The sequence below is a fragment of the Suricata suricatta genome, chromosome 9 (assembly GCF_006229205.1).
Source record: "Suricata suricatta isolate VVHF042 chromosome 9, meerkat_22Aug2017_6uvM2_HiC, whole genome shotgun sequence".
In the NCBI taxonomy this organism is placed as follows: Eukaryota; Metazoa; Chordata; class Mammalia; order Carnivora; family Herpestidae; genus Suricata; species Suricata suricatta.
The window spans coordinates 40,908,648-40,936,472 of record NC_043708.1 but is presented as its reverse complement, the minus strand read 5'-3'; the positions used below and the strand labels follow the sequence as shown (position 1 = coordinate 40,936,472).

At 37.9% G+C, this 27,825-nt stretch overlaps 1 protein-coding gene across 1 annotated transcript; it reads left to right on the top strand.

Moving 5' to 3' along the window:
* The first annotated feature begins 3,335 nt into the window (after positions 1-3,335).
* Positions 3,336-26,229, top strand: NAA30 (N(alpha)-acetyltransferase 30, NatC catalytic subunit). The gene is made up of 5 exons (XM_029950527.1): positions 3,336-3,618; positions 3,873-4,641; positions 10,509-10,632; positions 12,407-12,462; positions 22,788-26,229. Exons 2-5 carry the CDS (start codon positions 3,874-3,876, stop codon positions 22,923-22,925), a joined length of 1,086 nt encoding a protein of 361 aa, XP_029806387.1. The 5' UTR covers positions 3,336-3,618; position 3,873; the 3' UTR covers positions 22,926-26,229.
* Positions 26,230-27,825: the final 1,596 nt, after the last annotated feature.

The window sequence follows — 27,825 nt, the reverse complement described above, 5'->3', positions numbered from 1 at the left end:
GTATCCCTTTTCTTCCATCTAGGATAAAACAAAGTTAAGGACACTCATATTCAAGGCTTTATGTATAACAGATAGGATTGAGAGGATTAAGAGCCACATGGCATATAAAACTATACAAATGTTTAAATTATTCAGTATGTGTGCCTGTGGCACATAACATGACCTCCTGCTGAGTCGAGAGAACTTAGAGGATTTCTCCATTATTAACATCTTCGTTCCCAGTTACTTTTACCAAAACCTGGCCAATAAGAGAAAAACCTCTAGCTGTTAGAATTAGGAAGGAACTTTTCTCCTTTCAAGCCAACTTAAGGGAGTTGCTTGAGGATATTGTTTCAAAATTGCTGTTGGTTATTTTAATTGATTTAATGAGTTTTTTCTTCTAAAAAAACTTGAAGGTGTGTCCTTTTATTGTTCAAAAGGGAGCAAAGACAATAGTAAATAATTGACTATTGCATCATAAGATATTACAAAGCAAGGAAAATACTAATTAAAAGACTATCACTTGTTACACTTTCCCTGCTCCAAGACCATTTCCTCCTTCCCATGAGGTCATCACTCATGGAGATAGTTGCATTTTCTGAGCCTCATAATAGGCAAATATGCCTAAAGCACTGGAGTGAACTAATCCTATTTCTATACCTAAAATAATGCTATCACCATATCAGGATATTACTCACGAACATGAGTTTAAAAAGGTTTTACAAATATAAGGACAGATTTCTTAAGGAAGTCTTCTGACTTAGATGATCATCATTGGAATCTTAATACTGGGATATAAAACAAGAGTTATTGGAGCTTAGATATCAGAGATCTTATTAGCTTATTAGCCAGGAAGGAGACAAGAATTTACTTTGTAATTATAAACATCCTACACTGCTGACAGAATAGCATAATGTAGTTAAAAAAAAAACCCTAAAACCCAATAGGTCCCCTTTTATGTATTAAATATGTGAATACTAAGTGAATAAGACTCAGTCACTGACCTCAAGGAGGTCTTTATAATTCTCATCCCTCTGAAAATAACTGTGGGACAGGAAGGGAGCCCCTCAGTGTGGGAAAGTTTAGTGCCAAGATACAGCATGGAAAGAACAGTAAGACTTGCTGCTGCTCCTTCATTACAGTGGAGTTGTATCTCTTTTAGGACATGGTTATTCCCTGATACTGAGAGGTATTTTGCTACATAAAACTTAAACATGTCTTGGGAAGTTGTGTGGGGCCAGTTAGGCCACTTTTCCCCCTGCACCACTTGCACAGATCATTGTTTCTGTGGCTGACCACCCAGGTTAAACTAAGAAACTACGTCATTCGAAAAATATGTATTGTTAAATGCTGTATGTACATTTGAAAATACAGTTTTATTTTGTACTTTTTAAAAATTATATATGGAATCCCATTGTACTTATTAGTTTATTTTACCTCCTTAGGGTGTTTAGGAGGTCTTAAGCATCTAGGACATGTGCTTTCTAAAACCGGCCACAGGAATATTTCTGGTCCCACGTGCTCTCTACAAAGTTTGCCTCTCCCCATCAGGAAATAGAATCTATCTCCTCTGCCCCTGAACTTGGACGAGCCTTTACAAGGGCCTGGATAAAGAGCATGCAGCAGAATTGACCCTGCATGACTTCTAAGGCAGATCAAACATAATATGCTTCCACTTGGCTCTCGTGGTCTTAGGATACTCACCCTTGGAACCTAACCATCATGCTGTGAAGAAGCCCACATTAAGAGACCACCTGGAGAGGTCTACAAGGAGTTGCTTGCGCTGAGGTCTCCAGCCTGCAGCCTCCAGCCGGTATCAATCACCAACATGAAAGTGAAAAGTTTTCAGAGGATTCCAATTCTCAGCCTTCCAGTTGAGGCCCTATGCAGAAGAGAGCAGAAGAATCATACCTGCTGTGCTGTCTCAACTCCTGAGGCACAGAACCTCTTAGCATAATAAATGATTATTGTTGTTGTTGTTCTTGTTTTTTACCACTATGTTGTGGGGGTAATTTGCAATGCAGCCATAGTAACTGGAAGGGTACCAATATATTTTATTATTAATAATTCAATATATTCTATTATATTTGGTCTTTCAAACAATAACATAATTAATTATAATATTTGGTATCTTAAGCTTAATCATTCCTGTATTAATAGCTACTAAGGTGCTTTGGACTTATTTTTTCCTATTATAGACAAGACTGAAATAAATATTTACATCTCTTTATACACAAATGTCCATATTTCTATAAAAACCTATAACTTAGTTTTCATAAAGACCTATACATGAGTTAATAAATACATGTAAGACACTTACAGCAGTGCTGGCACATAGTAACATTTTATTTTTATCACTATAGATTGAACTTCTAGATGGAGCGTGATAGCTTTTCCTTGCTGTCTTTAGTTACAAGGATGCTAACAATTGTATCTAACAGCTATGCTACAGTATCTCCCACTTTTTAGAGTTTAGATCAAGTCAGAAAGTTGTAAACACAGTCATAGATGACGTCCCTGAAAACATCCATCTGCTGCTGACATGACTAGCTCTACAAGTCAGTTTTCAAAAACCTGGGTTTGCTCCGTGTGCTGGTGAATGACAAGAACCGAACTGCTGGAAATCACCGGTTGCGGACGACAGGGGAAGGAGCGCAGCCGCGTGCTCAAGTGCGGGCGGCTGTTCTATCTGCATCCGCCTTGGTGGAGTGGGGAGAAGATTGAAGACATCTCTTTCCCGGTGACAATTTGTGTCACAAGTTTAGGAGTGTGTTTTTCCAGTCGTTGTCACTTTCTTCCACCATCTCTAACTCTTGCCCAGGCGTGCTTGCTTGTGTCCAGCACCTTTAAATCGCATTTACCTCCAAATTCCTGGGCGGAGGGAAGGGGACAAGGAAAGAGGAAGAGGACTACCTGTCCACCTTCTCTTGCGTCAAAGGGGCAGAATACTTAAACTTAATTCACACTGCAAACCAGCTTTTAACTTCCTCTCTCTTTCTATTTTCTCCCGTTTTGTTCCATTTTTAAGGGACTCGGGTAACCGCCCTCCTTCCTCTGCTTTCCCCGCCCCTCCTCGAGTCAGGGCAAAGGTAGCACAGTTGAGGAGCATTTTTAGGAGACTCGTGTGCGGCCGGGTCAACAAGCCACAAGCGGGCGGGCTTCGCGACAGCTCCGTGGGGGCGACGGGGTTGGAAGAGGGAGCGCCCGTCCCGCCCTTCTCTCCCCGGTCCTGCGTCGCAAGCTCCGCGGGCTGAGGAGTCCCAACGCCGAGGACAGAGGACTGGGCGCCGGAGACTCCAAAGCCCTCGGCGACTTTCCCGCCCCACAGCCCCACCGCCCCACCCATTAACACGCAGCCTCCCCCAGAGCCCACAGGAGACACCTTCGTCCCCGCCCCGCCACAGGTCACCTCCCTCCACGCCCCTTTCCCTTGGCCCCGGCAGCCGGCAGGCAGGGAAGTGTCGTAAAGCCAGGCCTAGGAAACTTTACCCGGGGTAACAGCCGAGGCGCTTTACGGCGACGGCGGCTGAGTGTGAACCTTGGCGGCGGTGGAGGCGGCCGCGGCGGCGAAGGAGGAGGCGGCGGCGGGGGCTGAGGAGGAAGAGGAGTGGCGGCAGTGGCGGCGGGGACCTGAGCCGGGTGAGCCGCGCGGAGGGGACAGGAAGGGGCGGCGGGTGACAAGGCCAGCGGATGGGTGCGGGCGGACGGGGACGGTGGCCGGCTGAACAGCTGGGCGGCGCTGAAGAGCGGGGGGGGGGGCGCCGAATTGGGGGGGGCTGCTCCGTGAGGGACGGTTTCTGCCTTTGTTCCCCCCCCTCCGCCCGCCACCCCCTCTGCTCCGCGCTCGTCCGCCGGGTCTCATGGCCTCCCCTCTCGGTCTGTGTCGCCTCTAGGATGGCGGAGGTACCGCCTGGGCCTAGCAGCCTCCTCCCACCACCGGCACCTCCGGCCTCGGCGGTAGCCGAGCCCCGCTGTCCCTTCCCGGCGGGGGCCGCCCTCGCCTGCTGCAGCGAGGACGAGGAGGACGACGAGGAGCACGAAGGCGGCGGCGGCAGGAGCCCGGCGGGCGGCGAGGCGGCGGCGGCGGCGGCCAAGGGGCATCCGTGCCTCCGCTGCCCTCAGCCGCCGCAGGAGCAGCAGCAGCTCAACGGATTGATCAGCCCCGAACTGCGGCACCTCCGGGCGGCCGCCTCCCTCAAGAGCAAGGTTCTGAGCGCGGCCGAGGCGGCCACGACCACGGCCACCCCCGACGGGGGGCCCAGAGCGACTGCAACAAAAGGAGCCGGGGTCCACTCGGGCGAGAGCCCCCCTCACTGCCTCCCCAGTAATGGAAGAACTGCGCTCCCCAGCCCGGCGGAGGCAGCGGCGGCGAGCGATCCTGCGGCGGCCCGCAATGGACTGGCGGAGGGCACGGAGCAGGAAGAGGAGGAGGATGAGCAGGTGCGGCTGCTGTCTTCATCCCTGACCGCCGGCTGCAGTTTGAGAAGCCCCTCGGGCAGGGAGGTTGAGCCTGGGGAGGATCGGACGATACGTTATGTCCGATATGAATCCGAGCTACAAATGCCCGATATCATGAGACTGATCACCAAAGATCTGTCTGAACCCTACTCCATTTATACCTATAGATATTTTATCCACAACTGGCCACAGCTGTGCTTCTTGGTAAGTGGACGGAATGCAAAGAGGGTGAACGCAGCAGAGAGATCCAGGCCGTGCAGGGCAGGGAGTGTGCGGGCTGAGAGTGGCAGTGGATGTATACCTCTGCGTTTCCTAGTACGGTACATGATGTAAAAGTGCGTGTCCACACTCCTAGTTATTTAATGGAACTGTTTCGGAGGTTAAGACTTCTTGATCTGGCTTGACTCGGTGCCCCTGTAAATGCAACAAGCCTGTACGCTGCATGTTGGGGGTCTCGGATTCTGTTTATATCAGCTTATAATCATGTTTAACCATCTTTAATTACCCTCCCTCATCCTCAAAGCACTTTGCAATCATTTAATTTGAACATGGTTCTGTTCGGATACAGCCTTTATTAATCTCTCAATTACAGCCGTAATCAGGGAAGAGTGTATGCATAAACATGTTTTGGTGAACATGATTGTCAGTAAACTTGCTGTGGCCACATTGGAGAATTAAATCTTACAAGCGTTTTCCGTAATTATGGAGATTGTTTCCTTTTACTTCAACAGGACAATTAGCAGTTGTAGCCCGCCTGCTTTCTGGTGCTAGATTGTAGAAGGCGCTACTAACACTTCTGGTGGCTGAAAGACTCCTGAAGCTTGAACAAAATGACGTTTTGTGGAATGTAGGCAACTTAAGTGTGAAATTGTTACTAACTTAATTGTTTCCTTTAAGACACTGATCACAGATATACACTGTAGTAACATTGGCTTCTGTAAAGCATAGTAGACAACATCTTTTGACTTCTATGTAAGCGAAACAGATTTGGCTATGCAACAAGCTAAATAGGGTTTGTTTTTTTTTAAATTTATGTAGTACTGGCAGTACCAGTAGTTTCTTCCCAATAATCTTGACCAATTTTAGTCTGAAACCTTTCACTTAAATATTAACTGGAGGCATGTTTTGTCTCGTGTCCTCACAAGCATTGTATTTCTTGAATTTCACTGAAGAAAGGCAACATGCTTTTAAGAAATATTTTATGCTGTGTCAGGGGAGAAGCTACTACTATTTATGTTTTGGCATTGACCTAGTTGCACTTAGCAAATCCCCCTCCCCCCCAGATGTTCTGAGAACACTTTAGAAATCCATCTTTCTGATTCTGATTCTGTACGTTGGTGGCCATCTAAATATATAACCTCAGAATTGTAGATAACGTAGTTCTGCTGTTTTCTATGTTCACTTTGCTAAACTTCAATTTAGTGTATTTGTTTAAAACTGAGGAACTATCTTATGGTCTACAAAACTGCTCTTACAGAATCCTAACCATTGTATCAAAATAGAAGTTCTAAGACATGCCTGTGTCAGTGAATATGGGGATGATTTTATAGCACTATATATGTCATTAAATGCCACTGTAATTGCCAAAAATTGTAGATTGATTTAATTGTAAGTTTACCCACAAAAGTATATGATTAAGTCAAACCTTAAATTGAAATATGTATTTCTGTTAATTACAGAAAACAGTTGTATATCTAATACTTAGTCAACTTTGGGTTCTGGTTATTACCTGGGCCTCTCTCAACTTGTCTGCCATTTTAGACTCTGATAAACTCAGTAGTAAACTTTAGTTTTGATTTTATGTAGACTCCTTCCAGTTAACCAGCTAATTTGTACATTAGCCCTTAATAGTTTGTTTAATATTAAATTCTGAATTTCTGGAAATTGAGATATGTACAGGTGGTTGACATCTAAGATTTATTAGTGCAAGTATGTATCTGGAGATATTGAACAGAAAGCAGCAATTAATCAGAGGCCACTTAGAATTGGTCAATTTATGTTGGCATTTAAAAAATTTGAACTTCTAAGAACAATTTAAAACAAATATAAATGTGTATGTTTGTTTTAAGTCATATCATTTTAGAAGTCTAAAGGGTCTTAAATTAGCTCAACTTCACTTTTTTTTTAAGTGAAAAAAACCTAAGGACCAGAGTGACTTAAAATATTTAAATCTTCAGATATTTAGTGGTGCTTGGCTGGCTCAGTCCGTGGAGCATGCGGCTCTTTATTTATTTATTTATTTTTTAATGTTATTTTTGAGGGAGGGGCAGAGAGAAGGAGACAGAAAATCCCAAGCAGGCTCCATGCTGTCAGCACAGAGCCTGATATGAGGCTCGAATTCACAATCCATGAGATCACGACTTGAGCTGAAGTCAAGAGTTGGACACTTAACCAACACAGCCACCCAGGTGCCCCATAGCATGCTGCTCTTGATCTCAGGGTTGTGAGTTTGAGTCCCAAGTTGGATGTAGAGATTACTTAAAAATAGAATCTTAAAAAAAAAAAGCTTCAGCTATTTCGTGGCAGAGAGGTAAAGCTAGAACTTTACCTGACTTCTCATTATGGAAATAAGTAAGAACCTGAAAAATGACATACCCTTGATCCAGTCAGGGAAGATCATTGTGTCACCAAGTTATGTTTCATCAAGAGACAGTTGTCCTGGCAAACATCAATAATCTCAAGAGATTCAAAACCTCCAGAATGTTTCTGGATTCTATATATAACCTGTAATGGATCAAATGGAATGTGTGAGGTTGAACCTTAGAAAACTGCCAACACTTGACCATACCTAACAAAAATTACAGTTACTTACAGTTCTTTATAATAATCGTAACAGATATGAAAGTAGAGTACTATACAAATTGGAGACCCTGTCAGTTACTCTGTTCTTAACTAATTTATCTCTTCCATTTTTGAGTTCATGGTATTTTTAGCTTTTGGTGCTTTTTTGAACTTCTTAAACTTATTACCAGTGATGTACTGTAGTACTTCTGTTTATTCTAAATTTAACTTTCTGGCTTCCTCTGTTTTCCTATGTATAGCATTCTGGAATTTGGGTATTTCTATTTCACACACTTATATTTTTCAAGTTTTATAGACTGACAAGCATTTGGCCTTGTAGAGTTAAGTCTTACTCTTGCCAGAATTTTTTCAGTTTCTGTCCTTTAAAAAAGAACACATTTAATAGTATGACTTCCAAATATATGTGCAGAAGCTTTTATTTGGAAAGACATAAGCAGGTTAGTAATTCTTATAAGTATATATTCATCAGCAATTTCTCAGGAAAAAAAATATCAGGTTGGGCCTTCCTCACTACCAATATCTTATTAGTAATAGTACATTATATATTTGGGCTTTTAATTTTTTTTAACATTTTTTATTTGTTTCTGAGAGACACAGACAGAGCATGAGTAGGGGAGAGGTAGAGAAAGAGGGAGACACAGAATCCAAAGCTAGTTCCAGGCTCTGAGGTGTCAGCACAGAGCCTGACGTGGGGCCCGAACCCACAAATCAAGAGATTGTGACCTGAACAGAAGTTGGACGGTTAACCGACTGAGCCACCCAGGCTCCACGTTAGGCTTTTATTTTTTAATGATGAGTACCAGTTGAATTTTTGCTCCTACAAATTCTTAATTAGAAAGGGTCAATCTAATCCAAGCGTGAACTGATAAAATACTTTGTTCACCTATTACTCTGCCTATTACTCTGTTGATCAAAAGACAAGATTTGTTTGAAATTCCTATCCTATTTGAAGGTATTGTCTAAATGTATTGTGTCTAGTAGTTTTGATTATTTCCTTTTTGGGATGGTTTATTAATTGTGAAGTGTAGCTGTCCTATAGTTTTATATCATAGATTTATATAGATTTCCATTTTCCCTAATTTACAAGGTCAGGTGAAAAAGTTTTTTAATGTGGGGCGGCTGGGTATGGCTGAATCCTTTAAGTGTCCTACTTCTTATTTCAGTTCAGGTCTTGATCTCAGGGTTGTGAGTTTGGGCCCCACGTTCATAGCGTGAAGCCCACTTAAAGTTTTTTAATGTACCTTCTAGCCTAATATGTATATATACACATATATACACACAACCACATATTTGAAGTGAGTTTTTTTAAATCAGAAAATACTGTCAGAATTGTTCAACCAGGCAACTTTTGTGTATATATGAGTGCTTATTTCAGAAAGAAATTTTAGGGTTTTTTAAAAAAGTTTATTTATTTTGAGAGAGAAGAGTGTGAGTGAGAGCTGGGTAGGGGCAGAGAGAGAGGATCCTAAACAGGCTCTGCACTGTCAGTGCAGAAACTGATGCTGGGCTCAAACTCACAAACTGCAAGATCATGATGGAAGCCAAAATCAAGAGTCAAATGCTTTACAGACTAAGCCACCCAGGTGCCCCAGAAATTTTAGTTTTGAAAACAATTTTGAAAGAACCTGATTGATTTATTGTGGAAATGGAAATAACAATTTTAGAGGTTTGTTGTCCAAGATAGTTTTAGATTGTGTGGTAAAACAGAAATGAATTAGAGTGGATTATTGAATCTAATATTTCTTTAAAAGGATTTTTCTGACCTAGTTCAGGTTTGTGTGAGATTGATTAGAATTGTCTTACCTAAAAGATTTCTCCATAGTTTAAAAAAAGGCATTTTAATCCTTTTACAGAATAGTGAACTAAAAAATGTCACATCAAAATTAAGTTAAAATTAAGGGTAAACTAGGTTTTTAAATTTAAAAAAATTTTTTTAATGTTTTTTTGTTTATTTTTGAGAGACAGAGACAGCATGAGCAGGGGAGGGTCAGAGAGAGAGGGAGACACAGACTCTGAAACAGGCTCCAGGCTCTGAGCTAGCCATCAGCACAGAGCCCAACGCGGGGCTCGAACCCATGAACCGTGAAGTCATGGCCTGAGCCGAAGTCAGACGCTTAACTGACTGAGCCACCCAGGCGCCCCGGTTTTTAAATTTTTTAAACCAATTCCTGGTTTTTACTGTTGAAATAGTTTTTTCTGAAAATTTTATTTAATTAAGAGATAATTTGAAGTTTTAATATTTTTTAAATGAGTACTCTTTAGAGCAAATATTTCTAACTAGCTGACACATTATTAAATAATTAGAGCTATTGCCTATTGATAATTTACCAGAACACAGTATTACTATTTTCATCAGTGACAGAACTTTTGAAAAACACATTTTCAGTGGTAACACTGGATATCTTAATAAAAATGGGGGATGATTCATTTATTCAACATTTAAACTTTAATACTCCGGAAAGACATACATTTTTATTAAAGTAACTCTGTAAAATTAAAGCTTTTACTTTAATGTGAAGCTCTGGTTTTAAGTTCTAGATATTCTTTGAGCTTTATGAGATGACACTGTTGGGAGTGTCCTAAAAATGAGACCATCAAATATCTAGTCTTCCTAGTCTTGTATTAACAAAAACCCTTGTGTAGGATCCAAGGAATACCTTAAAAACAATCTTTTTTCTGAAAGTCATTTACTTTTTTTGTTTTGTTTTGTTTCCCTGATTAAAATCGAACTCTACTGTTCAGGTAGTATAAATATTAGGTGTTTTATCTGGCTTTCACTAAAACTTTATTAAAATTATATTTAAGTTTATAGTACTTTGATAAGTTTCACAATATTTTATGCCCTAATGAAGAGGCATTTTCTTTCTTTTTTTTTTGAAGAGACATTTTCTTAAAAAAAATTACTTTCATGTATTTACCACTTCTCAAATCTTAAATATGTAGGTCTTTATTGCAAATGATTATAAGCACCTCTTATAAAGTACTTGAATATTTACTTTGTAGAAATCTTGCTTACTCCCCCCCCCACAAGCTCTGGTAATAAGCATAAGACATTTGTGCCCTAAACAATGTTGAAAGATTTTAAAACTGGAACTTCTGAAGGAGTTCTGGGATTTAGATTTCTGGAACTTCTGTAATTGCTCTATTACTACAATTCTTCTCTCTTCTTTCCTCAAAAATGCTGACCAGCGGTTGGTTGCTGTTTCCCTGGGTAATTGTGCGGTACCTGATGGCAATGTATTCTTCATAACTGTTTGTTTATTTTTAAGGCCATGGTAGGGGAGGAGTGTGTAGGTGCCATCGTTTGCAAGTTGGATATGCACAAAAAGATGTTCCGCAGAGGTTATATAGCCATGTTAGCCGTGGATTCCAAGTACAGGAGAAATGGCATTGGTAAGGAAAATACTGTGTCACTAAAAGAATGCAATATGTTATTTTCATTTTTGTGTTTCGAAGCAAAAGACTTAAATGTAAATATATAGAAATGAGAAAGAAGCTAAAGGGAGAAAATTAAGGTTGTGTTTATATCAAATGTTTTCAGAATGTTCTTAAAATGAATTGTTTTCTTTATTAATGTTTTATTGGGGAAGTTGTCTTTCTAATAAGTAACAGATGATCAGTTTTTACCTCCAAACATTTTTTTGATCACATTCAAAATGCTTTGCATTAGACTATGTACCACAGTTTTTAAAAGCATTATTGGGCCGCTTGATCAGAGCCCTTCAGGAGCTGTCTGTACTTAGATTAAGTGGACCTCAAGGCAAAATTATGGAGAAATTGTTACCAGTATTTGGTACTAGTCATCAAACATTATATTAGCAATTCAGGGAGAACCAGGAGAATTGTTTCTTACTGTTCCCAAATTTCATCTCTTTCTTGGGCCTACTTTTCCTGGCTTATACTTGTGATTTATAATAGTCATTAGAATCATCTGGGTGGTTTAAAAACAAATGCCTAGGTCCCTCCTCTTGAGAATCTTGTGTGGCTCGTTAGAAGTAGGACTGAAGCGTCCCCAGCTGACTGCGATGTAAGCCTGGTTAAGAACCACTGTCCTACTGTCTAGGACCTACTGGCCCTTTGTTCAGAAGGGGGGATCAAGCACTTGTCTGAGCAAGTCAAATTCTTGAACCTAGTGAAGCTAAGTAAGTATTTGTGAAAGAAGATTTGATGCCTAGACCAGTATTTAATTACTAGCAGTTTGTCACTTGCAGTTGCTGTTTTAAATACTAGTATTATTGTTCAATTTAAGACTTTCACAGTCTGAGAGGTCATGAGAAATTATTGTGAATATGTTGACTTAATACATTAGATTTAACAAACTTTTTTTTTTTACAGTGTTAGAGTTTACTGCTGAGGTTTTTAATGAATTGAACTTGTTATATAAGCCAAGTTTGAGTTTTTGCATTAAAAAGGCTGATAAGAGCTCATGGCAAATGATAGGCAATTATCTGTCTAGTTCAGAAAGCAGAAACTGGAGGCTTGAGGATTGCATCCTGGCCTTCAGACATTTTGTTTGGCCCATGTAATATATTCTTGCTTGTGTACATGGTTTGAAAATTAAGAGATTTCCTAACAGAATTTGTATTTCTTAAAATCAGATTTGGCAATTGTTTTCCCTTTAATGTACCAAGTATATCTGACCCTATACTAGGATACATTTAGCTAGACATTTACAGAGACACTGCTGGCATAATTTGGGAATGCCCAGGCTCACTGTAAGGTTTGTGGGAACCAACCCAGTGTCTTGGACCCACTCTGGGTCACAGCAGGTTCTGGTGTGATCTTTGGCAAGATTGACTCAAGGGTCTTGTAACTTCTGGCTAATTCAAGGATTTCCTGGGCTCTTCTGGTCATACCATATCTTCCCTTTTTCTTTTTTCCCTTTTTTCTTACTTTCAAACAATAGCACAAACTCCTGCTTGATGCAAATAATTACCTGAGAGAAAAAGATGCCTAAGGAGATAAGTCTTTTAAGAGGGAACTTCTTTTACTGTGTGTAGGTTCCATTGGTCTCTCAGTTTAAATATAAATTTTTTCTCAAGATAGTCTGTTATCTGTGTTCAGGGTAGAAGCCAGCATTTAATATTTCTGTGCTTACTATAAATATAATTTAGGTATCCTTAAGACACTAAATTTTCCTTCATTAATACTCAGATCTATATTCTAGGTACTAACTTGGTTAAGAAAGCTATATATGCCATGGTTGAAGGAGACTGTGATGAGGTAAGTCATTCTAAATGTTTAGAACCTTTTATCCTAGTCTGTATTCTATCAGCTTGTTTGTTTTTTAAATAAATACCCCATAGTAAATTGTGTTGCAAATCTCATTGCAGACTATTATTATAACATTGTAACTTGTGGTGGGAATTACATTCTTTTTAAAAACACATGAGTTTTGACCTAGAACAAATCTTAAGATGATAATGGGAGCTAAATAATAAGATAAGATAATAATAAGATAAAATGGGAGCTAAAATTTGTTCTTTGTCCAAATGTCCAAACGTAGAGGTGAAATCTTAGATATATCAGTAAATAATTGATATTCAGAGGAATTGGTATTTAGAGGATTTGTTATCAGTTAAGTCATTTAAGGTAGCTCTTATTATAGATCTTATTGTAATTTTCTTACATATTGGCCTTAGTTTGTCTCTAAATAAAAAAATTTTTTTAATCTGTGGGCCGACTGTCAACTCATATGAAAGACATTTCATGTTTGAAAAAAAAAATCTCTCAGCATTAAATAATGATAAGGCTAGCAAGAAAAAAGACAACCACTTTTTTAATGTAGACCTGTTTATGTTTTAATCAAAGAGCATCTTTTCTGTATAGTTTGTACAGCCTAGCCACAGGTTGGTATCCTACAGCACTGTGCTGTGCGTGTGGTGAGTGCCCCGTAACTAAAGGTGATGGTTGGGAATGTTACGATTTACTGTCCTGCGGAAGGGAAGACGGATACACCAGGGAAGTGTAGATGTCTTTAATACAGAATGGTGATGATGAGGGAACAAAGTTGTATTGTGCCGGTAACTTTATGAACATTACAAGGGACAATTGTCTTTGTTGTTGGATTGCAAATATGCCCTCGACAGTTCTCAAAATACTTACAATTAGGTAATGTTTCCTCAAAAGTTCATAACGGTTTTGATAATTGTTTTAAGGTGGGGTTTTTTTCTGTCAAAATTTATACACACTCATTAACCATTATGTGTATGTGTATATGTGGGGGTGCAAAGTCCCTTCTTTCACTGCCCTCACACTCTTCAACGCTTTGTTCTTCTTTCCCCTTGTTAATCTTTAAATATGTATCCTCCCATTCTAGGCACACATCTTAGCTGTGTAATAGTTCTTCTTTATACACATGAAATCATAATTATTATTCTGCAATAATTACTTTTTCATTTAACAGTATCTCACAAACGTGTTTCCACGTCAGGGTATAGAGATTTACCATGGAGTATTCTCATGCTCCTTGTTCACATTAGTTTGTATTCCAGCAGGTCACACTAAATAGTGATGGTATGAATAGGCCTACAGATCTATTGGGTAGCACAGAGGAGGTCATCCTGGGATATCAGGGCATTCAATGTTATTTCAAATAAGGGAATTCACATACAGTGAAGGATCTCATAGTACAGCAATTACTATCTAAAAGTAAAAGATGCAGTGACCCTGACCCTGACCTGGTTACTAAAATTTGCAGAAGAAGATTGGACTGCATATGTGGATGAGTGTAAGTCTGTCTGTTTGGACCATAGCCACACTGGTGTAGCTCATCAGGAAGAGAAGTCAAGTTTCATAAAAGTTGCTCAACAGTTTGGAGAACTCTTTGGGTTGATAAAACCATGTTTTGATCCTCCACTGCTACCGATAGAGTGGTTTCCAGTGAGCAGGGATGTTACAAACAGGAGTATTATGTTCCTTAGAGTTACTCCTTTTATCACTACCTGTGAGACAGTGTATGCCTTACCTTAACGGAGCAAATGTTTAAATAGTATTGGTTTTTCTTTGAAAGTTCTGGGGAATGATATGGAGATTTGGGTTATATTGTTTTAGTCTCAAAATTAGATCCTAAATTAGTGATAACATTTTATGGCAGAAATAGTCTTTTCCTTGTGGGCCTAAAGATCTAGTTTTGGTTTTTCTTTTGAAGCAATTAGTTTTACTTAATCTTTATCTGAAATGGATATAGTTCCATGAATTTACTTCTTTTGTATGTTTTTTTTGCAGTTTGAATTGCTCTGCTTCTGGATTAAGGAACTCTCCCATGTTTTAAACAAAATGTAGTGTGTCCCACATTGTTCAGCTAAAGGATTTGCTCTGTGAAGGGTTAGAACCTTTGTTTACTCCTTAGAAGGCTTTTACTCTCCCTTTCATTGAGTTTTAAACTATATAAGCAACAATCCTATCCCCCTCTCCCTTCTAATTTTTGATAGTTAATTTGTGTTTGTTCATTTCACTTCCTTTTATTACCATTTCATCCCATTTGGTGTGGTTTCTTCCCCCTCCACTCCAGTGTAATTACTTTCTCACTGATGTGTCTGCTAGGCCTAGTAGTTTCTTGGTCCTCCTACTTGTTAAACTACTATTTCTCTGTCTTTAAGACCCAACACAAGTAACAGTTTTTAACAGTTTTCCTTAATCCTTCTGTACAGAATCAATTGGGTAGCTTCCATGGTTTTCTTGACCTCTCTTTTTGTAAAATTTACTTCACTGAAATTTACTTGTTCAGAGTCTGTGCCTGAGCCACCGTTGGAGAGCAGAGATGCCTTTTCTTGTTTACTGCTGTATTCTTAGGTCTTAGTGTGGCATTTGTGATAGAGTATGATGGTTCATAAATACTTATGGACCGATTATTAAGTTCTGTACTTCCAGCATCTTACCTATATCTCTTTTTTTAATGTACTTGTGAATTTCAACTTGTATAATTGATAATTTGTCTTTCTCTTTGAGGCTCCTTTTTTTTTTTTTACATTTATCTATTATTGAGAGAGAGAAACAGACTACAAGTGGGAGAGGGATAGAGAGAGAAGGAGATACAGAATCCAAAGCAGACTTCAAGCTGTCAGCACAGACCCCGATGTGGGGCTCGAGCCCACAAACTGTGCGATCATGACCTAAGCTGAAGTTGGACACCTGACTGATTGAGCTACGTAGGCACCCCATTGCTTTGAGCTTTCTGTAAGCTTTCTAGGAAGAGCAATTATCTTATTTTTGTACATAGTAAAATTTTTTAAAAAGTATCTACAGGGTTAATCAGTTAAAATACCTTTTGGTATAAACAAAGTTATGTGTAAAAACAAGCTTGTATATAATTCATTGTTCTGGGGTGCCTAGGTGGCACGGTCGCTTAGCGTTGACTTCAGCTCAGGTCATGATCTCACAGTTTGTGGGTTTGAGCCCCGCATCGGGCTCTGTGCTGACAGCTCAGAGCTGGGAACCTGCTTTGGATTCTGTGTCCCCCTGCCTCTTTGCCCTCCCCCACTCACTCTCTGTCTCACTCTGTCTCTCACAAATAAATGTAAAAAAAATTTTTTTTTTAAATTCATTGTTCTGAGGAAAACTGAAATTTTAATTCTCTAAGGGTACAGTGACCAATTTTGGAGTAACCAACATGTGATTTTACTTTTATTAAGTTAGGCCACCCTTCCTTTCTCTTAAAGTGTTAAGGAGTTATGACAAATTACCAGAAAGACATTTGAGAAGGGATTTAAATTACATTTTCTACTACTTAGGTTGTACTACTTTTTTTTTTATTCTTATAAAGATAGAAATTTAAATATCTATGCACCTATAAAGAAAGAGACATTTGGAAGTCTCTGTGAAGCTTAACCATGCACATCTAGTCAATTTTTGCTTTCTCTTTTTGTAGAATTTATTTGTGACCTTGAGTTTATGTTGCTTTTGGTTGCTTTTGTCATTTTTAAGATAAAGTCACAGCAAATTAAACAAAAGTTAGTAATCACAGAGTTGAAATGTAGATCATATTTTTGTTCAAATAATAGTGAAATACTCTCCTGATCTAATAGATACTTTCATTTTGCCTTACTACGGCTTTCCTAACTTTTTATGTCAGCATTAGACCTGTTAAAACAGCATAACTAAAAGATTGTTTTCATTTTCTGTATATTTGGAGCTAAAAAAGTTATAATATTAAAAAAAGAAACAAGGGGATTTGTTGGTTCATGAATCAGAAGTGAATTACCCATATTGCTGATCTGGCTTAGATATGGTTACACCCGCGCACACTCTTGCTGCCATACTGGTGGCTAGTTGGACAAGCATCTTGGCTCTGTGTGTTACATAGGGGAAATAGTAAGAAAAACACATACAAATAGTATGAATGAGTTTTCTAGGTTGTCTTACTTATTTATGTAGAGAACATGTACATGCATGCATGGAGGGGCCGAGGGATACGGAGAGACTGAATCCTAAGCAGGCTCCACACCCAGCATGGAGCTCGATGCAGGGCTCCATGTCATGACTGAGATCATGGCCGCTGAAATCAAGTCAGCTGCTCAACCGACTGAGCCACCCAGGTGCCGCTAGAATGTTATTTTTAAATTGGATTCGTATATCTAAAACAATGAACCCACACAGTGACCATTTACTTTTATGTGCTTTTTTCCTGACATAAATTAGAATGGGGCAGGTGATTGGTTCTTCAGTGTGATGAACAATGCTTTACTTTTTAAGCTATACATGTCCTTTTGAAGTCTTCATCTCTGGGAATTTAAATTAAAAAAATATTTTTTAGATTTAAGGTATGATTGCCATGATGTTAATACTCAGAATTAACTCCTATATGATGAGGATACACCACATTTCTTAATTGAATTTAAGTGCTATAGATGACCTTTAACCATTTTTAGTTGACCAGCATCTTCCCATTTCCCCTGGAATTCATCCAACTTTCTGCTTTTATGAGTTTATTTTTGTTTCTACATATTAGTGACATCATGTAGTATTTGTCTATGTCTGATGTGTTTCACTTAGCGTAATATCCTCCAGGTTCATCCATGTTGTCAAAATGGTAGGATTTCTTTAAGGCTGAAAAATATGCCATTGTATGTATATGCTACTTTTCTTTATCCATTCATTTGTTGATGGACATTGGACATTAGGTTATTTCTGTATTTTGGATATTGTGGTGATGCTGTGATAAACATGGGAGTATCTAGTTGATACTAGATATCTATTTGAGGTCTTGATTGCAATTCCTTTGGATATATACCGAGAGGTGGGATTGTTGGATCACATAGTAGTTCTATTTTTAATTTTTTGAGGAACCTCCATACTGTTTTCTGTGATGGCTGTGCCAATTTACATTCCTACCAACAGTGGTCTAATTTAGTGTAACCAGTAATAAATCTGTTACATTTTAACAAAATACAATTGATATTTTGATATGTGCAAATACATATCATGTATTTTTATTATTTTTTGATAATGTACAAAGGTTACTTTTAAACTTTTTATGTTTAGCAATTAGATGTTGAACATTTTTAGTTTTACTGGAAACATTTTATAAAATGGAGTTATTTAAGCTATAAAGGTTTTTGGTGGAGCAGTCTGTCCTAATTAAAGAACTGGTGGGGCGCCTGGGTGGCTCAGTCGGTTAAGCCTCCGACTTCGGCTCAGGTCAGATCTCACGTTCGTGGGTTCGAGCCCTGCATCAGGCTCTGTGCTGACAGCCAGCTCAGAGCCTGGAGCCTGCTTCCGGTTCTGTGTCTCCTCCTCTCTCTGCCCCTCCCCCTCTCATGCTCTGTCTCTCTCTGTATAAAAAATAAATAGAAAATTTAAAAAAAATTATTAAAAAAAAAAAGAACTGGTATTAGAGTCGTGGGTTCTAGATTCATTTTCTGTCACTTAGTATAGTTGTGTGATTGTAGGCAAGTCATGTAACTTTTTGTAGTCTGTCTGTCTTTGCGATGTGTTGGTACTTCTGCTGTTATAGGAATGTTACGAAGAACAACAAAGTTCATCCAGCAGTATCAGTATAAGGTCTGTGAAGTGTCAGATCACAAGTAGCGCTTACATTCTAGCAGCGAGCAGCCTGCGCTCCCTCCAGTTCCAGCCTAAAATATTAAAAAAAAAAAAAAGGGCTTTCTAAACTGTAATAGTTTGGCTTATCCTGACAATGGTTTGTTGCTAAGAGAATCCGTGGAACTTCACTGTAATCCTTTTTTTCTGTTAAGTAGAATTCAGCTTTGCCAAGATTCTTTGGGACCAAAATAACCTCATTATCCTTTGGCTTCCTATGTAATACTCCCATAATGTGGACTAAACGAATAGTTTCATACTGAGTTTTCATTATAAATCCAGATTCTCTTTTAATATATTTAAGAGAATTTAAGTGATTAGGTATTAAAAAGTAGTTACTTTTTTCTGACATTTTCTATTTTGTCAGATGATCTCTTTGTTGAGAGAACGTGAGTGTACCGAGAGGATCCTTTGATTTTCACTAAGGTCAGCCCTTTGTGTAATTCCATGTCTGTGTAATGGGGCTGTATTTCACTCATCTGCTAGGATGTCAACAAAGGCAAATTCAACTCTTTACCACCCCTCAAGTGCATATTTATGTAGCCATAATTAGCCTCAGATGTGCCTTGAATATTTTTGATTGCCAAATATTAATGAACATGGACTTAGATCCCCTTCATTGCAGTGTAAGTAGGTTAGATCTCCTGTTTGCTACTTTGTTTTACTCTGGGAAACAATCAGGGGGAGGCACAGAAGAGTGGATATTATTGAGGTCTAGTTAAGATTTGGAGTCTGGTCTGTTTTTGCATTGCTGGTGGCCTTGAGTTTCATTCATTTGTAAATTGGAGAAAATCCTATCTATTTCATAGGGTATTTATGAAAATAACATAATCACAAATGGATATAAAATGACATATGCATATAAATGGCTTTACCTAGCATTTAGTAAGCCTTCAGTAAATATTAGCTTGAAAAAAAAACTGCCACTTCTTTTTCTGTGAAATCAAGTTCTAAGTTTTGAGTTGTACCTTTATTGTTTCACATATTGTTTTATTGTAACATTTTAGCTGTAATTAGGTGGTGGTCTAAAACAGAGTTCTAGGAGTTACCTAAGAGATTTGTTCAAAATTGAGAACCTGGGGTGCCTGGGTGGCTCAATTGATTAAATGTCTGGCTTTGGTTCAGATCATGATCTCATGGTTTGTGGGTTCAAGCCCTGCGTCAGGCTCTGTGCTGACAGCTCAGAGCCTGGAGCCTGCTTCAGATTCTGTGTCTCCCTCTTTCTCTGACCCTCCCCTGCTCGCACTGTCTCTCTCTGTCTCTCAAAAATAAATAAAAAACATTAAAAAAAATTGAGAACCTGTATTGATCAGACTGGACTGTCCCAGACGGGAAGATGGCATACATTACTAAACAGTAAATTTCCATTTTTTTAAGAGTAGAGAAGAATGGTTGACTTTTATTCTTATCGTAAACCAGTTTGTTTGTTATACAACATTTATTTAAATGTTCCTTCCTAGGGGAGTGCCTAGGTGGCTCAGTCAGCTAAGCATTGACTCTTGATTTTGGCTTAGGTCCTTGTGAGATGGAGGTCTGAATCAGGCCCTGCTAACAGTGCAGAGCCTGCTTGGGATCCTCTTCCCCTCGCCTTCCGCCCCCTCAGAATAAACCTAAAAAGAAATAAAATAAATGTTCTTTCCTAGGAATGTTTTCTCTTTATCCTGAATTATTAGTTACTTGTTTTTAGATCTTTTAAAGTTAAGATTTAGCATGTGATTTGCTTTTATGAGTTGTTTAGGCGGTTGCTTTAAGATGATGCTTTCTCTTTAAGTACTTTGGTCATTTAAAAGTTTAATACTACTTTTGTTTAATATTTAAGTAATGTATGTAATATAATGAAAGGTGCTAAGGATGCATATAATTTACAAATATTTGAGAGCCTTCTTTTTGTCAGGCAGTGTTAGGTTACACAGGAAACGGCTGTGAAGGAGGTAGACTTGAACCCTGTCATTGCTGGGCTCATCAGCTAGAAGAGATGACCTGCTCATCAAATGTTGAATGAGAATACGGTTGAATAAGGGGCAGTGGGGTAATATAAAAAGAAAGGGCTAATCCACCCACTCTGAAAGTGACAAGTTAAGGCCAAAAGCAAGGGGGACAGGAAGAGCATCCTTTCAGACAGAGAACAATTTATATGAAAGGTCTAAGGTGGGAAAGATCAAGGTGGGTTCCAGAAACTGAAAGTTTAGTGTTGATCATGGAGAGCCAGGGGGTAGACCTAAAGCAAAGTTGGCAAGGTAGGTAGAGGCCATAATTTGATGGACCTTGTAGGTTTCTTTAGATTATCTTTAGATTATCTTTATTTTTTTAACTTTTTTGAAAAGGTTTTTTTTTGTTATTTTGATAGAGAGAAAAAGCATGGGAGGGGCAGAGGGGCAGGGGAGAGAGAAAGAATCCCAAGCAGGCTCTGCGCTGTCAGCACAGAGTGGATGCAGGGCTTGATCTCATGAATTGTGAGATTATGACTGTGGAGCCCAAGGCAGGGCTCTGTCTCACAAACCATGAGATCATGACTTGAGCAGAAATCAAGAGTCGGATACTTAACTGACTGAACCACCCAGGCATCCCTAGATTATCTATAAATTGTGAACATTTATCTTGAGGACAAAAGGGAGTCAGTAAATGGTTCTAAGCAGAGGTTAACAAGAACATTATTCTACTTAAAGAAAATGGGAAGCCTTTTAAGTTAGGAGTATCTAGTAATTACAGTGAAAGTTGATGCCAGTTTGGACTATAATGGTATGAGTAGTGATAGAAGGAAAAAGGTTGATTTGAGAGACATTTAAGAGAAAGAAAAATACTCAGTGCTTGGATGTATATAGTGGGGTAGAGAGGAAAGAAGCTCAGCAGTGACTCCTAGGTTTTCAGGTTTGAGGCATTGTTACTGATGTATGGAATTGTAGAGCAGCAGCTGATCATGAGTTCAGTTTTGGATATGATGTGGTATATTTTCTTTATTATTTACATCTATTTGAATTCTTGTCAAGTGTTTTGATAGCTTGCGATAGAACAAAAAGTGACTCATAGGCTTCACTTGTACCTTTGTTTAATTATACTTTGCCCTTTTTGTCCCACTTCAAACACCTCCGGGTTATGACCTCCCAGCAGTAACTGTGGCTCACTTTGTTGATAATTCTCAATGAGGTAGGTTGAGAATCAATAGAAAGGCAAATAGAGCTGTGTATATAAAAGGTGGGAGGATAGAAAAGAGGATGTTTAGGTAGAGAAAGGTAGAAACAAAATAATAATAATAAAAGAAAATCATACAGTGTTCAAAAGTATCAGTTCTTCATTGTCAGGACCATTGGTTCAGTAATATTAAAAATGATTCAGGGGCGCCTGGGTGGCTCAGTTGGTTAAGCATCCGACTTCAGCTCAGGTCATGATCTCAGTTCATGGGTTCGAGCCCCACGCCGGGCTCTGTGCTGACAGCTCAGATTCTGGAGCCTGCTTCTGATTCGGTTTCTCCCTCTCTCTCTGACCTTCCCCTGCTCGCGCTATCTCTCTCTGTCTCTCAAAAATAAATAAAAAACATTTAAAAAAATTTTTTAAAAAGATTCAGAAGTTAATATTTTATGTGTTCTTCTGTTAAGTGTTGATGTCCATAATGTATAGTCTGTGGTTCTCAGACTATTGTTTTCCAACTAGCATCATCAGCATCAACTAGCAATTTTTTAAAAATATAATAAGTTCCTGGGCCCCACCCAAAATCTGCTCAGAAACTCTGGAGGAGGCTCTCTGTGATCCAGTTGACTAATGTTTGGGTATTTTAGGTCTAGGATTGGCAAACTTTCTCTGCAAAGGACCAGATGAGTAAATATTTTAGACTTTGCAGGCTATAGATCTCTGGTGCAGCTGTTTAACTCTGCTCTTGTATTGAGAAAAGGGAGTCATAGACCTCATGTAAATAAATGGCCACCATAGTTGTGTTCCAATGAAGCTTTATTTATAGAAACAAGCAGTAGACACATTTGGCCCAAGGGACATAATTTGCAGAATGTGATCTAGATTCTAGACAAATAGGGTAGTTGTTGCCAACATAAATGATGACAAATTAATGAAAATATAGGAGTAAAGAGTTGGAGGTCAATTTGAATAGTTTCAAATTGTATTATTTTAAAGGTTGTATTGTTGATGTTTTTCTTCCCTTCATCTTTTTGTCACAGTACTTTTCTCCATGGGGAAATCATCTTTGTTTTAGTATAAAACATATATTTTCATTGCTAAAAATTCCAAACATCACAAAAATCAACAGAACAGAAAATGTCCACATTCCTACCTCCTTTTGCCCCAAGAGAAACTTACTATTACAATTTCAGTGATCATTTTCTGGGTTCTTTCTATACATCACTAATATTTATTGTTTTCACCACCAATTTTAAAACCAATACGGAATGTTTTTCTTAAATATTAGATCTGTTTTCTTTATATGTGATTTGTCAAATTATTGAAATTATATATTTCAGATATATGAAATTATAACTTAGTTTTCTCGTATTTTTTTGAAGGTTGTTTTGGAAACAGAAATAACGAATAAGTCTGCTTTGAAACTTTATGAAAATCTTGGTTTTGTTCGAGATAAGAGGCTGTTCAGATACTATTTAAATGGAGTTGATGCACTGCGACTTAAATTGTGGCTGCGTTGAGAAACTGATATCAAGGAACAACTTTCCAACCACGCAGAATCGACCTTTGCATGCAATGCAATTTGTACAGAATTGCTTTGCAGGTGGATTTAGTAATTTCCATGCAGCTCTTATCTGTCAGTGTCTCATTGAGTGTCGCACAATATTTGTTGCACTTTGGCATGGCGCATTTGTTCTGAATTAAAAGAGATTGTTTTAAACTAAAAGAGTTCTTTTGGTACCAGCAAGATGTGCCAGTTGATAGCCAAGATTTGTTTGTTCATTTGCAAAGTCTGCTGACAATGTTATTTACACAGTGATCATTTTGTCACAGAACCAGTAAGTGGAACATGATTTTTGTTCCTTAAAAAAGCCAATGTAGATTGTAAAAATCTCTAAGTATACTAACATTTCACATGAAACCTGCCATAGTTTTCTGAAGGGGGTGGGGGAAAAGCTTCAATTTTAGGTTTTATTTTTTCAATATTAAATTTTCCATTCTTGGATATTGGTACCTCAGTGATTAGTGAATGAAAAAAAACTGTTCTGTAGGGTTGGGTGTGTCTTACAATGAGTAAAGGTAACAATTAAATCGCGTCTGCCAGTGCCTGTGTAGATAAGTATATTTGTCTTCATCTCTAGTTTTTGAATGCATGCTATCTTTTCCTTTTCTTTCAGGCCTTTGCAAGCAAACTTTTGTTTTTATTTAAATTCTAAATTTGATAATAAATTATTTCAGATTTTTATAATTTGGATACTTTTTTCCAGGTGAGTGACAGAGTGGTTTACTGTAAAGTCCCTTCTTTCCTTACAGTAAGAAGTTGAATCTACTTGGAAAATCTTTGAGAAATGACTCGAAAGGGATGAGAAAAGTTGATGGAGCCGGGAATTGCTGGGTTTTGGATGCACTTTTTTTTTTTTGAGAGTGAGGGAATTTTTGGGAAAGAATAGAAAATTAATGTAAATTGGTATGATTTTATTTAATCAAAATTATTGCCAAGCTGTGAAAAACAGCTTTTACAAAGTAGCTGGAACTTTTTTCCCACTTGATTTGGATTCACATTGCTTCCATTTCTTAAAATGTTTCACTTTTGGTTCTTGGTCTTAGAAATAAATTTGAAAGTTCATTGTATCCATTTTAAGCTGATTTTATTTTGTTTTCACTTACGTAAGCAAATTCTTGGGAAAGCTCTGCTTAGTTCCAAGAAAAACAAAAGGGAAAATTGGAATAATTTTTTGGAGTGAGTTCTGTGGGTTTTCTTAATAGTTATCACCATGTGCAGTTATATTGTATTTTGGTCAATCTGTGCAGTGTACCAAATTTTTAAGTTAATTGCTTTCAATTGAGTCAAGAAACCAGTGATGGATAATTTAACTGGAAAACCTAGGTACCCAAAAAAAAAAGATTGATTCTCTGTGAAAAATGTTTTGTAGGAATCTATGTTGTTTTTTCTTTAATTTGGATATGCTTTACTTCTGCTCTAGGATTTGGTTTGAATTTTATTTTATGGCTATAATTACTGTATTTTTAAAAACCCTACCTCCATTAACAGTTGGTAAAAGCCCCCTTTCTGGAAAGTTTGTTGCCTTTTTTTTTTTCTTTTTAAAGGAAAGCTGCTCCTTGCTCAGTGTAGTGTCTTGAAAGTGAACATGGTAACAAGTATTTTTAAAATAAAGATACACAGATTTGGTGAAAATAAAATCTTCCTGCTGGTGGGATCATTTATAGTTCCTCATTTTTAAAGTCAACTTTTTCTTTCCATTTTATATTGCTCTTGAAAGTTTAATGGACAGAGTGCTGATTGCATTAAAAATGTGATGATCACTCAATACTCAGCTTTCCAGCTGACTGTTTTTTGAGTATGACTTTGCCACATGTGATTTGGGCTCTGGCATTTAGAGGAATGCCAGTCATAGTGATGCGACTGGTATTTTTGATATGGAGGGAGCTGAACTAAAAGAGTTACCAAATTTTATCTTACCACTTTATATTTGACTTGCTGATTCTTTAGTAATGATTGTTGATGAACTTATATTTGCTTAATTCAATAATGGAGACAGTTCTAAAGCAGATAGATACATGCTCGATTTTCATTTCAGCCATTTTGGTTTTGGCAGGTTGTCCATGAAACCATCTCTACTGACCCTTTTCTCCCAGAATTGACCAGGTTTTCTGAACTGACTGAGTGTTTATAAATGTGACCTTAAACCATGTGGCTAAAGAGTCAGATGGTTGCCGTATTGTTCAGCCTGGTGTATGCTGAATATAAATGTCTACCTTAATGTCTTTAATTGGGTATGCAAAAATTGTTTACTTAAGTAAGCTAAAATTTTAACTTCTAGCATGATAACCCAGCATCAAAACTAAGTCTCCTTCCAGTTGAAGCAGCATCAAACATTCATTTACTTTTTGATATTGGGCTTTCATCTTTCTTATATAATGTTCAAACAATCTCATTTAAAAATGATAGCCTTAGTTCACTGGACTAAAACTGAGCAAAATTGGTGCAACTTTCTTTTAACGGGGTGCTGCCTCTTTAAGACTGACTGTACTATCCACTGACACTGGTTTGGCAGTTGGTACTGCTGAACATTTTTATACATGCTACCATGAAGCTATATATGTTAGTATTGAAGAAGCTAACGGGTATGCTACCATTTTTGATGTGTGGACTGATTGTAATTTCCCTTACATTAGGATGAAACTACTCTAGGGGAGTCCACAGATCAGAAACCAGACAGTAGTTTTGAAGTTGAAGCCAACAAAATAAAACGAGAAAAAATTATTAAAAAATTGGTTTTTTACCCTCCCTACTTACTGAGTAAATTACCCTCCCTACTTGCTTGACAAATCTGTGTAAAGGAGTTTGTTTGTCATGTTTTAACTTTACCTTGCCCTGTGTTATGGTATTGGCTGACATGTATAAGACTGGATGTGTATATTTATTATGGTGTCTAAAAATCATGAAGTTCATCACTTTCCAGGAGCATAGATAAAAGCAAATTGGTAGTGCATCAGAGTTACTTTTCAGTGCACCATGACATCACTAAAATGAGTGCTATAATGTTACAGGGCTTTCAGGTTTGTAAAAACATAACCATAAATTATATTGACGTCAGATATGAGTTGAGTATCTATAAAATATCACGTGTATTTCAAAATATTGGACTGTTGTTTGATGACTGGATATTGCTGCATACTTTTCTTCTATTGTCCCATATCCTTTTGGAGAGAGAGATTTAATGGGATTGAAATGTGCAAGCTGTCTAAATAAGATGCAGTCAAATAAAGTTGGTTAAGTTGTGTTTGCATTTTTCTTTTAGATACAGCTGTGTGCATTTTATGATTGAGTTGTTCTGCTTTTACCTACTAAGAAAAAAACAAGCAATCCATTCAGCTCCCCACTTCGTGCCTCCCATCCAAGAATTATTTGGAAGAAGTAATATATAATTATTATCTACTTTGTGTTCTGACAAAGTAAATTTGAAAATAACAACATGAACTTGATATCCCTAAAAGTATTCAGTTAGTCCACTCATATATCAGATATCAATACAAATGAGAGCAGTTTTGCATGCATAAAACTGAAACGTGGTTTATTGTCCTTGTTTGGTAGCAATTTATTCCTAAGACTGTTTTGACTTTTTTTTTTTAATTTGCTATTTTTCTTGTTTGCACTTAAGTAATGTTTTTTCCCCACTTGCTGAAATACCACAACAAAATAGAGCAATATCTGGGCTATTTGCCCCATTCTTGTGAGAAGCTTTAAATGGTAGTTATGCATGCTTTTGTATTTCAGGATTTATAGGTATTAGTAGCAGAAGGAGATCTGTCTTAAATATGAGTGCTCTGAATTACTTTCATCATCCATGCAATCTGCACTTTGTTCTCTTATAGTCAGTGAAAATATCTTGAGTTCATGTTTTTCTTGAGTCTTATATGGAACTCCTGAGTACCTCATAAATGGTCTGAATGGTGATCAGAAAGTTGATACCATCCTGTGACAGCTATGAGCAGAGATCACTATTCATATGTAGCCCAGAGAAAATAGTGATACTTTTACACAACTTTCAAAAAGGGTGATAAACCTCGTGAGCATATAGCACACCGCACTTTTCTTCAGATCAGTGCTATCCAATAGCACTTTTTACAATAGTAAAAATGTTCTTTGTGTTCTCCAGTATGGTAGCCACTAGTCACATGTAGCTAGTGAGCCCTTGAAGAGAAGCTACTATGATTGAAGAACTGAATTTTTAATTGTAATCAGCTGAAATTTAAAGTCACATGTGATTAGTGGCTATTGGACAGCATATCTTTAGATAATATTTAAGCAGTAATAAATATGGAAAGCATTTTTAATAGGATTTTTAAGACTACTAATTTATTGCACTATGAAATGGAAGGGTCATGATTAGAAATGATCTTTAAGCAAGAGCATAGCCTCACTGTTTCTGTTGACTGCCTATTGCGTCAGTGCAGTGTTTGACACCACCTCTCTCCCTGCCCCCATTGATAGCTCTTCTGAGAAAAGCAGCCCCTTCAGTTTTTATTTGGAAGTTTTCTGGGTTCCAGAGATGCACAGTCAAGTGCCAAAAATTAGCTTTTGATGAGACTGTCATATCTTTTCAGTGTTAAAATATTTTACATAGTTAAACCTAATAATTTCTCATTTTTTGATGGATTTGAAATCATTTCATCCCTAAATGAGATTGTTTGTTTCTCATATTTTATCAGTAGTCGAACATGGAAGTGTATCATTTATACTTATTTTAATTCTGGAAGATCATTCATACTGATGGAAAGGCAAGTGTTTTTTTGTTTCTGAAAGAACAGGATTAGTTTTGCTGTGTTCTCTGGCCATGTTGTGTGTCACCGTTGAGTCTAGCTGGTCAGCTAGTTTAATTCATCGAAAGGGCAGGA